The following is a 12,646-nucleotide window of genomic DNA, read 5'->3' as shown; positions in this document are numbered from 1 at the left end:
ATGATGAATTCATCGATGATTATCAAGAGTAATTTAATATTTTGAACTAAGTACGGCCCTTTTTCCAACCAAGATAAGTAAGACATAGATACGCGATAGCAAAGCATATGACTTCATATTGTAGATACGTAAAAACTGCATTGGGATATGTCTTTAGAGCACATGTACAACAATATGCTTGGGATACAAAGACCGACAATCAATGTATGATTGGTGGTTACTTAAGTATTATATGTATAGCTGCAAGTAGTATCCTTAAATGTGATTGATATCAGTCAATCTCCCGACGAATGAGGCAATTAAGGCCCTCCGTGAGAGCACTATCTCTATCAATTGAGATATATACATGAGTGTTAAGACGATATATACATAAGTGTTTAGAATTTGTATTTGAATAATTTTATTTTTTATATCGGTGTGTTATTGTATTTAAAATTGTTGAATATGAAAAAAAATTGACTGTATTTATTTTTTGATTGATTATTTTAAAAAAATTAATTTACTTTTTTTTTAATAAAATTATATTTATTTTATTTTATTTTCACGTTTTAAATTAAAAAAATGAAAATATTAGTAAATATGAAAAAAAAAATACAAAATTGTGTAAATATCTATTTGTATATTTTTATATAAATCTTTTGATTGGAAAAACTATTACAATATAACAACAAGAATAAATGCATCTAACTAAATCATTATTTAAAGTTTATTCAATTTTATTTTCTTTTAAATTTTATTTTCTATAGAATAAAGGTTTGTTTATTTTGTGAAAATTTTCTAACACATTTTTTTACAAAAATAAATATATTACACATATTTATTATTTTTTCTTCACAGTTTTATATATCTCACATAAAGAAAAAAATCTCTTCAAACTAAAATACAAAACAAAGAAACCCTAAAATTTATATAAATATATAAAATACTATAAATAAATTTTATTACTAATATTTATAATAAAAAGTTGTATCTTACACGTACGATTTTGAATATTTGATAGAATAATTTTTATACATAAAAAGTTTATATTGCTTATAATATTTTTATAATGTTTACATAATATTTTATATTACGCTAAATATACTTATAAATTTGTGTACAAAAGTAATACTATAAATTGTTAATATCAATTTTTCTTATATTATAGGTAGAATTAAAACAATAAGTAAACTAAGATTGATATAATTATATAGATAATTATGGTTGTATTTAAAATTCTATATATCTAATTTTCTATTGCAATTTTCTATAATTTGTCACTAATATTGATTATATATACACACATATACATATCATAGTTTTATTAAAATTTTACGTACATATTTTGGATTGTATTTCATATAAATTTGTCATATTGTAATTCTTACATTATATACTTTATTTTATAATTACACTACGATAACATAATAATGTTTGTACAAATTTAGAAATTTCAATGAATATGAATATGAATATGAATAAATTTGACAGGAAATAAGAGTGATCGAATGCATTGAGGAGGAGAAATTTCAATGTATTGTGGTACATAAACTAGAATAGCGGGTATAAAATTTTCTTTAGGGATCTGGCAAGTGTGTAGTAGTTTTCTACCTCACCACTATAATAAAACGTGGTTGTAATTATTGTTTTTATTTTAAAATACACAAAAAAAAAAAGTACGCAAAAAATAAATAGAGATATATCAGTGGAACAATTTAGGTAGAGCGTGATGTAATATAGGTACCTAAAAATGTCTTATAAGTATATAAAAAAAAATGTTGGAAGTATCTAAATATGTTTTAGGGGTACATCATATTTATACTTCACTATATAATGGAAAAATAAATTATAAGGATTAAATTTAAATCAATACTAAAATGAGGAAGTGCATACCAACTTTTTAATAAGAATTTAAATCCAATATTACTGAGAGGGAGTGCAGATCAAGTCTCTCTTTTTCTATTTAGTAGAATACCCGTGCTACGCACACTGTGAAATCAATAAAAAAAATTATAATCATATTTTTTTTTGTTTAATAGTAATTTCTTTATATATTATATATTTTAATCAATATAAAAAAATAAAATAATATCAATAAATTATACTATCTTCGTCCAATTATAAAATAAATATTTAATTTTGTAGCATTTTACTTTTATTTCTTAATTGAATATAAGATTATAATATAATAGTATTATTAAATATAGATATAATATTCTTTAAAAAAATTCCTACGGTCGATGTAAAAAAACTGGGTTATTATTTTAGGATTATTCTTTCTACAAATTATTTTTAATTGAATATGAAGATATGTCTAAATTGATTGAAAAACTTAAATTATACAAAAATTTATTGAATAATTCATCAATGAAAATTTATTCAAAAATTCAAGTTCATTCAAAAATTTACTTTAAAAAAAAATAGACTTCTACTCCTGGTTATTATGGTAGAAAAATTGTCCTCTATCATAAAAAATACACAGGGCTAAAAAATTATACAAAAATTCAAAAAAATATAATTAATAAAAACAAATATGAATCAAATAATAAGAAATTTCTGTTGCTTTTGCCATAAATAAATTAAAAAAAAAAAGAACAACATTGTATAAAATTTATTGAAAAATATAGATTTATTCAAAATAATTACTTCAAGAAGGTGTGGCAATCTTTTCCAATAGAAAAATTTTATCTTCTACAATAATAATAATAATAATAATAATAATAATAATAATAATAATAATAATAATAATAATAGTAGGGCTAAAATATTATACAAAAATTCAAAAAAAGTATAATTAATAAAAATTTTATCTTCTACCATAGAAAAGGACTAAAAAAATTATACAAAAAATAAAAAACACATAATTAATAAAAATTTTGTCTTCTACCATAAAAAAAGGGCTAAAAATTATACAAAAATTCGAAAAAAATATAATTAATAAAAATTTTATCTTCTACCATAAATAGGGCTAAAAACTTATACCAAAATTTAAAAAAAATATAATTAATAAAAAATATTGGGTTAGAAAATTATTCTTTTTACAAATTGATTGTTATTCATCTTTTAAAGTAAAATTAAAATTAACATTAATAAAAATAATATATTGTAGGTAGAAGATAAATATTGGTTACCTGTATAATTCATCCATGAAAATTTATTAAATATTAAATATAGAAAAATATTGAGGTTAGAAATTATTCTTCTTACAAATTGATTGTTATCCATTTTTTCAAAATAAAATTAAAATTAAAATTAATAAAAATAATATATATTGTTGGAAGAATATAAATATTTGTTACCAAATTGGATAACTCATCCATTAAAATTTATTAAATATTAAATATAGAAAAATATTCTTTAAAAAAATTTCTACTGTGGATTATAAAAAAAATATTGGGTTAGAAATTATTCTTTTTATAAATTGATTGTTATCCATCTTTTCAAGATAAAATTAAAATTAAAATTAATAAAAATAATATATATTGTAGAAAGAGGATAAATATTTGTTACTAAATTGGATAACTTATCAATGAAAATTTATTAAATATTAAATATATAAAAATATTTTTTAAAAATTTCCTACGGTGGATGGTAGAAAAATATTGGGTTAGGAATTATTCTTTCTACAAATTATTTTAATTAAATATTGTTGATGTAATTTTTCAACAAAAATAAAGTAAAATTCAAAGATATAGAAAATATCCTTAAACTTGATTAATTAGTGCCTGAGATTAGGAATCTCTAAACATTGTATGGTACAGAAAATAAACTGGAAAATAAAAGACTGAAATTTAAAGTGGTGATCCCCAAATCTGACTTTGCTTTGTTGAAGTTGATTGAAGATGCCTTGCCAAATGATGATCCAAATCCTTAAATATTCTTTGAAGAAAACGTTCAGAACCGTCGTCTGGTCAATTACCATAACCGTTGTTAACCGCCCCAAAAGTTCTCTTCTATTGACACGTGTGTCAACCGTTCTACTACGTCCGACCTTCAAAAAACCGTTCGCCAGTTGCAACTTCCTCTAACCGCCCCAGAACTGCTCTCTCACCCGACCTGCACATGCTACTTCATTTGGTCCGAACTTCGTATCATGTCCTGACCTCAATGCCCGACCTGCTTCTTCGCCCGACATCATTTGGGCCGACCTCCGCATCAGCCGCCCTCCGTCTTTGACCGACTTTAATTGGTCCGACCATGGACCAACCAAATGTGGTCCCTACCACGGACCAACCGACCGGCTCTATTTGCCTTATCTCTTTAGAAGGACAGACTGTCCTCTGGACAGACCTCCACATCTGTCCGCACCTCTTCCTTGCCCGACCTTTCTCTTGACAAACCTTCGCGTCTGCCCGACTTCGTCTTTCACCCGATCTACGGTTTACCCGACTTGGGTACACCTTTTTTCAGACTCCGCCCGACCTTTCTTCCTTCCCGATCCTTGCATCTGTCCGATTGCACCCGACTTCTGGGTCATTTAAATTATATCCAGACCCGTCCAGAATCCCACTACCATTATTTATTATTATTATTTTTTTTTGTGCTTAACAATAAGCCTCCTCCTCAAGACTCCTAAACATCACTTTCAGTGATGTTTTAGGAGTTTGCAGGTCAGCATCTGAAGCTACATCAGCCTCAGATCCGACCTCCATCTTCGGAGGCTACGTTGGACCCGACCTCCATTTATTGCGTACTGGTGGTGGTCTGCACATTGATCGATCTTGCACTACCATCGCTTCAGCATCTCCCCCCTGACGGAAGTCATGATTATTTTCTGTAAAAAAGGATTCTAACCTTCTTGCCGTGGATGCTAAACTGGCCAGATCTTGAAAGTCGTGGGCTGTCAGGGCCTCGCGAAGTCTGGTATGCATGTTCCTGACCACCAAATTGGTCATGTCGCTTTCATTGATCATCGTAGGACATCGTCCCTTCATCAATCGCATCCTCTCTATGAATTGGTAGCCGGTCTCTTCCGGCATCTGCGTGATCTCCAGAAGGTCTATCAGTGAGACTGTCGGCAGAGGATTAAAGAACCTTGCATGAAAAACTGCCTCTAAATCTTCCCAAGTTTGCAACTGTCCAGGCGGCAGACTGACATACCAAGAAAAAGCTGTTCTTGTGAGCGACAACCCAAACAATTGTAACTTGTGAAACGGATTGTTGCCTACTTCTCCCAATTGAGCCGTGAAGCGACCCACATGCTCAATGGTAGAGGCTCCGTCTTCTCCCGAAAAAGAATAGAAGTCTGGTGGCCTATAATTTCTCGGGAGAGGATGATCGTTAATGATCCTTTCTGGAAATGGCCTCTGGTAAACTGGCCTGTTCACCGTTTGCGGATTCATTCCGAAATGCACCCGCAGAACTTGAGCAATATCCTCCGGATCTACTCTGGGTGGAATATGGTCAAACACTGGAATGTGATCGTGAGTCTGACCTCCCAATCTTTCTTCTCTGGAGAAGGCTGGTTCGGCTGGGATGGGATTATGAGTCTGTCCCTCCAACCTTTCTTCTCTAGAGAAGGCTGGTTCGGTTGAAATGGGATTATGAGTCTGTTCCCCCAACCTCTCTTCCCTAGAGAATGCTGGTTCGGTTGGAATGGGATTATGAGTCTGTCCTCCTAATCTCTCATTCGGCTGGGTATTATCAACCCTCGGTCCCAAAGGAACATTATCTGGGAAAGTTAGAGGAATCTTCCCCATATCTGTTCGGTTGAAAGTTGTGACGCTTGGAAACGTACTGTCAACGTACGTTGGCCCTGCAAACGTTGATCCTGGAAAAATCGCCTGAAAACGAGCAGGTGACACGGCTGGAAGCATGTTTGGATACAGGGTGAATCTGGAGAATGCCTGATCCACCATGTTCTGTATTAGATTTTGTTATTCACGCAACATGTTCGTTTGTTGCTCACGCAACATGTTCTGCATAACCAAAGTTTGCTGGTTGTTCATTTGTTGAACATAAGACAACCAATCGGTAGGTGGTGGGGGAATCTCCCCTGGATTTGGCATGACTGGTGGTGAAACATTCTCTCCCACCGGTGCTGATGATGATTGAGGTTGTGTGCCTGCCATATTGATTTTTCTGATGATTCGGCCAGACCTCAGTTGTATGACATTTTGTGTTGATGTAGGATCAGCAATCTTGCCTTTCTCCCACTGTGGTCGCCAATTTGTTGATGTAATTTTTCAACAAAAATAAAGTAAAATTCAAAGATATAGAAAATATCCTTAAACTTGATTAATTAGTGCCTGAGATTAGGAATCTCTAAACACTGTATGGTACAGAAAATAAACTGGAAAATAAAAGACTGAAATTTAAAGTGGTGATCCCCAAATCTGACTTTGCTTTGTTGAAGTTGATTGAAGATGCCTTGCCAAATGATGATCCAAATCCTTAAATATTCTTTGAAGAAAACGTTCAGAACCGTCGTCTGGTCAGTTACCATAACCGTTGTTAACCGCCCCAAAAGTTCTCTTCTATTGACACGTGTGTCAACCGTTCTACTACGTCCGACCTTCAAAAAACCGTTCGCCAGTTGCAACTTCCTCTAACCGCCCCAGAACTGCTCTCTCACCCGACCTGCACATGCTACTTCATTTGGTCCGAACTTCGTATCATGTCCTGACCTCAATGCCCGACCTGCTTCTTCGCCCGACATCATTTGGGCCGACCTCCGCATCAGCTGCCCTCCGTCTTTGACCGACTTTAATTGGTCCGACCATGGACCAACCAAATGTGGTCCCTACCATGGACCAACCGACCGGCTCTATTTGCCTTATCTCTTTAGAAGGACAGACTGTCCTCTGGACAGACCTCCGCATCTGTCCGTACCTCTTCCTTGCCCGACCTTTCTCTTGACAAACCTTCGCGTCTGCCCGACTTCGTCTTTCACCCGATCTACGGTTTACCCGACTTGGGTACACCTTTTTTCAGACTCCGCCCGACCTTTCTTCCTTCCCGATCCTTGCATCTGTCCGATTGCACCCGACTTCTGGGTCATTTAAATTATATCCAGACCCGTCCAGAATCCCACTGCCATTATTTATTATTATTATTTTTTTTTTGTGCTTAACAAATATGAAGATAGGTCTAAATTTATTAAAAAACTTAAATTATACAAAAATTTATTAGATAATTCATTAATGAAAATTTATTTAAAAATTCAATTTCATTCAAAAATTTACTTTTTTTTTTTAAAAAAAAGACTTCTGCTCTTGGTTTTCTGGTAGAATAATGTTGTTTTCTACCGTAAAAAATAGGGCTAAAAAATATAAGAACTCGAGAAAGAAGTAAAACTTGCTTCTGCCATCAATTAAATTAAAAAAAAAAAAACCTATAAAATTTATTAAAAAACTTACTTCAAGAAGGACTTTTGCTTGTACTCCTAGTGGCAATATTTTTCAATAGAAAATTTTTGTTTTCTACCATAAAAAAGAACAGGGCTAAAAAATTATATATAAATTCAAAAAAAATTAATATAAATCAAATAACAGGAAAATATAACAGCTGAGGAAGAAGTAAACGTTTCTGTTGTTTTTTCCATAAATTAATTTTTTTTTAAAAAGAACAACACCCCGTAAAACTTGTCTCAACGAAAAAAAAAAGAACAATATCCTCTAAAACTTGTCCGAAGAAATTTTCTTCTCCGGCAATCTTCTCCAATATTCACTATAAAAACTTCCGTAAAAAACTAATCCATTTAAACATAAATTTCTAAACTGTATGTCTACTATTGTGTAAAAAACTGTAAAAAAAAAAAAAAAACAAATTAAAAAAAAAAATCTCAAAATTCTGAGATTGCAGAATTTGAGAAATTCCCAAAAAGTGGGATCCATGTTTTGAGCTCTTTTATATATATATATATATATATATATATGATATGATTATTCTTTTTTTTCATTTCAATATTATTTTTATTTTTACTCAAAATATGTATTTTATAATTATATTAATATGTAAGAATTGAATAACACGGCCATGTTCTGAACAGGGTTATGAATAAGGTCATGTTTAGTGCAAGCTATTCAATGTTGAGTCCAACACGTGTTGGTCGTCTGGGCCACCTAATCACTCTTATGAGTCATCCAAAATTGATAAATTTTTATTTAAATGAAATCAAAGTTGATAAAAAAAAAAAAAGTTAATGTTACAAAAAGTGATTTTTGCTCTTTGTATTTTTAAAAAATTATTTGATTTTTAATAAAAATTGATAAGAAAATATGAATTCCAAAAAGAGTAAAATCATTTTTGGTCTCGTTTAACATCATAATTATCAATTTTGGTCTAATTCGAAAAATAATTATTAATTTTATTCCCACTCAAATAAAAATTTATCGATTTTAGTCTCAATATGATTGACTGAGATTGAACACGGTCGTGGATGACTCGGAAAGTAACTGAGCGTCCCAGCTAGCTCAACACAACGATAATTCAACAAAAATATTTTTACAATTATTTCACAATATAAAAAATAATCAATTTTTAATATTTTAAAAATATATAAAAATAATAATATATTAATATATATTTTTAATAATCATATAAATTATAAATTAAATTTATTATTCAAAATAATATTTTAAAATAATACTCCCTCCGTTATACCAGAATTTAGGATAAGTATGTAGATAATTAAAAATATATTAGTGAAAATAATTATCATATAATATAAATAATTATAAATTAAAATTAAAATTAAGATAACAATTAAATTAAAATTTAAAAAAATTAAATTAAAAAATAATGTGTAATTATTTTTAAAAACGAAAGTGACATGAGCTGTAGAACAATAGAAAGCACAATGTGAACATGGTAAGTAAGAGGGAAAAAGTATTATTAAAAATATATATTAATATATTATTATTTTTATATATTTTTAAAATATTAAAAATTAATTATTTTTTATATTATGAAACATGGCAGTGAAACATGAGAATATGACCTGAAACAATGTGACTGTGTTCAGAACATAACAAGAACACTGTATAAGTGCAGGGTAATCAATATTGTCAGGTCGACACTAACACCTTCATGTTCAGTCTAAAATTGATAAATTTTTATATGAATGTGATCAAAATTAATAATTTTTTTTAATTAGATCAAAATTAATAATTATGAAATTGAACGATAGTAAAAACGATATTTGCTCGCCAAAAAATGGACAAGCTCATCTATCTTTGTATCTCTCTCATTTTTTCTTTCAAAAATATCGGTGGATGGGAGGGCCGCTGTCGCTGTTGAATTTTTGGTACGGAGAGGAAGAGCTACCGCCGTAAAGAAGAGAGAAGGTTGCCATCGCCAGAAAGTTTCCAGTGTGGGGAGGCAAGTTTCCGTTATGGGCGTCGTGCGGAGGAGAGAAATCTCCCATAGTGTGGATAAGGAGAGAAAGCTGCCGCCGTTGCGAGGAGGAAGAAAAGCTGCCTTCTCCTATGATTGATGGAGAAAAAAAAAAGTAATAGCTATGTGTGTTTTAATTTTATTTTTTTTTTATATAAAAAATAATGATTTATTAGAGGTTTCTACCAACTTGAAATAGAGGGTTTCTTTTTTATCTCATGTGTATTGCATTTGCTCTAATTAATTAACATTCCAGTCCATTAATAGAAAGGAGGAAGAATTCGAACAAATTGACTAATTAATCAGCAGGCCAGGCCAGGACGTTGAAGCCCACGAACAATACATGTGTAGTGTAGCGTCCATCTTAATCTTAAGGTAAGGTGTGGGACAGTGGAGGATCGGATTGGTGTAGAAATTACTTTGTTCAGAAGTCAGCAGGACTCCATTAATGTTTTGACGTGGTGCTGCACCGCAGTACACAACCACCCGCCAGAGCAGAACAGAGAGATTAATAGGTGGTTGAGGGGGAAGGGGTGGGGAGTCAATACTCTGGAAGGAAGGAAGAAAGAAGAAATAGAAATTAATCCAATCCACCACCACCAAATCTACTTTAACTTGCCTTTCTTTCCCTTTCTCTGACTTTTAATAAATAAATGTATCACCGCAGGGCAGCAGTTGCAGCAGCAGCATCCCATCTTCCCATGCGTGGTGTGTATGTACGTATACAATTGATTGATTACGCGGGTCGGTTAGGTTAGGTTAGGTTAGGTCAGGTCAGATTAGGATACCACACCACACCTTACACCCCCACCAACAAAAGTCTCCACTTTTTACCTCAAGAATCAAGATTCATTCAATGCCCGAGTAATTAACTAACTGTACAATCAAAGAAAGAAAGATAAACAAACATCGAAAGAGAGCTTATTAGTCCTTCCCCGGGTGTTGTTTACATGATTCGTCTGTTTGTCAACATCCCCTTGTTCTTTATTCCTATTTTATTCAGAAACAACTGCTGCCTTGCCTTAGATTAGATTGGATTAGTTTCTTCAGTTGCATTGCAGCACCACCAACCCTCTCTCCCTCTTTATATGCTGCTGTTGCCGGCCTTCACAATCTCTCCGGTCCTCTGCGCGCGCGCACACACTCACACTCAGATACAATAAGCAGCCGCCAACACCCCTCTTTCACAACCTATTATATATATCTGCAGGCTCATTAAACAAGAAATTAAATTTGATCATGGGTACCAGGAGAGGAGCTGCAACCTACTTATTATTCGTAGCGGTTGCAGCTGGAATGATCTGCTCGATCATGGGAGGAGGAGTTGATCAGTCATCAAGCCCAATGCGAGGGAGAATTCATTCTTTCCGCTCTCATCTGCGGAGAATGCAAGCGTCGGCTGTAAGCACCGATGCCACCCTATCGTGTGTTTGTGGTTGCGCGGCTAGCCTAATTTGTATATATATATAGACTACATGCGTGACATTCATTCATTTTGTTTGTTCTCCGTCAAGGAAAATACGCACTTTTTTGTTTTGGTTGCAGCCGTCAGGTGGGGGTGGGGGTGGGGCGAGCCCGGTCGTGTATCATGTGACATCTTACGGCGCCGACCCAACAGGGGAATCAGACAGCACCGACGCGATCCTGGGAGCCATCTCAGATGCAGCAGCAGCAGCGGCAGCAGCGAAAGCGAAAGGGCCCGGAAAGGAGGGGTCCTTGATGGACGGGATCGTGAACCTTGGTGGAGCCAGGATCGATCTCGACGGCGGCAACTACCTCATCTCCCGCCCGATACAGCTCCCGGTGCCTGGAAGAGGGAACTTTGTGGTAAGTAGAAGAAAGTTTACAAGTTGGGAGGGACCATGTCCTGTCCTGTCATGTGATGTTATTTGATCGATCGATCGATCAGTGGTTGATCATTTAATCTGTACATCACTGATGAGTACTCTCGCTCTCTCTCTCTCTCTCTCTGAATGCAACAGATTCACGGAGGCTCGCTGACAGCATCCAGTGACTTCCCCAACGATGGGTATCTGATAGATTTATCCCCCTCCGGCAGCAACGGCAACGGCACCGGCACGGGGTCATCGTCGCCGCCGGAATACAACTACGAGTTTGTAACCCTGAGGGACCTGTTCCTGGACTCGAACCTACGCGGCGGCGGAATACAGGTGGTGAACTCCCTGAGGACCAGCATCGACAACTGCTACATCACGCGCTTCAACACCACGGGCATTGCGGTTAAGGGCGGCCACGAGACCTACATCCGCCACTCGTACGTCGGGCAGCACGCCACCGCGGGGGGCGACCCCCACGAGCGGGACTTCTCCGGCACCGGGATCGTGCTGGCCGGGAACGACAACGCGGTCACGGACGTGGTGGTGTTCTCGGCCGCGGTGGGAATCATGGTTCTGGGCCAGGCCAACACCCTGTCCGGGGTGCACTGCTACAACAAGGCCACCGGCTTCGGGGGCACCGGGATATACCTCAAGACCCCCGGGTTGACCCAGACCCGGATCCTCAACTCGTACATGGACTTCGCGGGCATTGTGGCGGAGGACCCGGTGCAGCTCGCCATCAGCGGCACCTTCTTCCTCGGGGACGCGTACGTGCTGCTGAGGTCCGTGAGGGGGGTGGCGGACGGGGTGAGCGTCGTGGACAACATGTTCTCCGGGTCGGGCAGGGGCGTGGAGATCGTGCAGCTGGAGGGGGCATTCACCCAGGTGGACCAGGTGGTGATCGACAGGAACAGCGTCCGAGGGATGCGGGCCAGGGCCACGGTGGCCAGGGGGAGCGTGGAGGGGGACAACGGCAACGGCACCACCTGGACTGCGGACTTCAACTCGGTGCTGCTCTTCCCGGACCTGATCAGACGGGTGCACTACACGTTCGTGACGAACGGGACCTCCTTCCCGGTGCATGCGGTGCGGAGTACATCCAACAACAGGGTCGTCATCCAGTCGAGTGCCGCCGCGCCTGCTGCCTCTGTACTGCTGCACATCACCGCCGATCAGGGGGAACCAGTGGCTTGGCTGCCTTCCTAGCCTAGCCTAGCCTAGCCTAGCCTAGCTTCCTTCTCACTCTAATACCAACCACAACAATTCCTGACTAGCTAGCCATATATAAATACTACTCCGATATATATTTATATATATATATTTAATTATTCTCCACATATATATACATAGATGATATACTCATTCATGTGTTAGCTTCTTTGAGCGTCTCCAACCATGTTCTATTTACGGTGTTTCATCACCATTTTTGCCGCGCCATTTCATACACTAAATTTAGAGTCTGCTATAGTGCAATACCATTTTTTATATTACAC

At 35.6% G+C, this 12,646-nt stretch overlaps 1 protein-coding gene across 3 annotated transcripts; it reads left to right on the top strand.

The window, feature by feature from the left end:
• The first annotated feature begins 9,144 nt into the window (after positions 1-9,144).
• On the top strand, positions 9,145-12,607 carry LOC127247974 (polygalacturonase QRT3). Of its 3 annotated transcripts, none has more exons than XM_051270087.1 (4): positions 9,145-9,430; positions 10,526-10,716; positions 10,861-11,142; positions 11,298-12,607. In XM_051270087.1, the coding sequence occupies exons 1-4, from the start codon at positions 9,415-9,417 to the stop codon at positions 12,357-12,359; spliced, it is 1,551 nt and encodes a 516-aa protein (XP_051126044.1). In that variant the 5' UTR covers positions 9,145-9,414; the 3' UTR covers positions 12,360-12,607. The 3 variants fall into 3 exon arrangements, with proteins under 3 accessions (XP_051126044.1, XP_051126046.1, XP_051126045.1); XM_051270089.1 differs by lacking the exon at positions 9,145-9,430 and adding an exon at positions 9,672-9,690; XM_051270088.1 differs by lacking the exon at positions 9,145-9,430 and adding an exon at positions 9,704-10,031.
• The last annotated feature ends 39 nt before the right edge of the window (positions 12,608-12,646 follow it).

The sequence above is a fragment of the Andrographis paniculata genome, unplaced genomic scaffold, assembly GCF_009805555.1.
Source record: "Andrographis paniculata isolate CXL003 unplaced genomic scaffold, ASM980555v1 Contig32END, whole genome shotgun sequence".
NCBI classification, from domain to species: domain Eukaryota; kingdom Viridiplantae; phylum Streptophyta; class Magnoliopsida; order Lamiales; family Acanthaceae; genus Andrographis; species Andrographis paniculata.
This window is presented reverse-complemented; position numbering and strand designations above follow the sequence as displayed.

Coding starts and splice junctions, on each gene's coding strand:
- LOC127247974 (XM_051270087.1), top strand. Junction 10,717..10,860: donor GGAGAATGCAAGCGTCGGCT/GTAAGCACCGAT, acceptor TTTTGGTTGCAG/CCGTCAGGTGGGGGTGGGGG. Junction 11,143..11,297: donor CTGGAAGAGGGAACTTTGTG/GTAAGTAGAAGA, acceptor TGAATGCAACAG/ATTCACGGAGGCTCGCTGAC.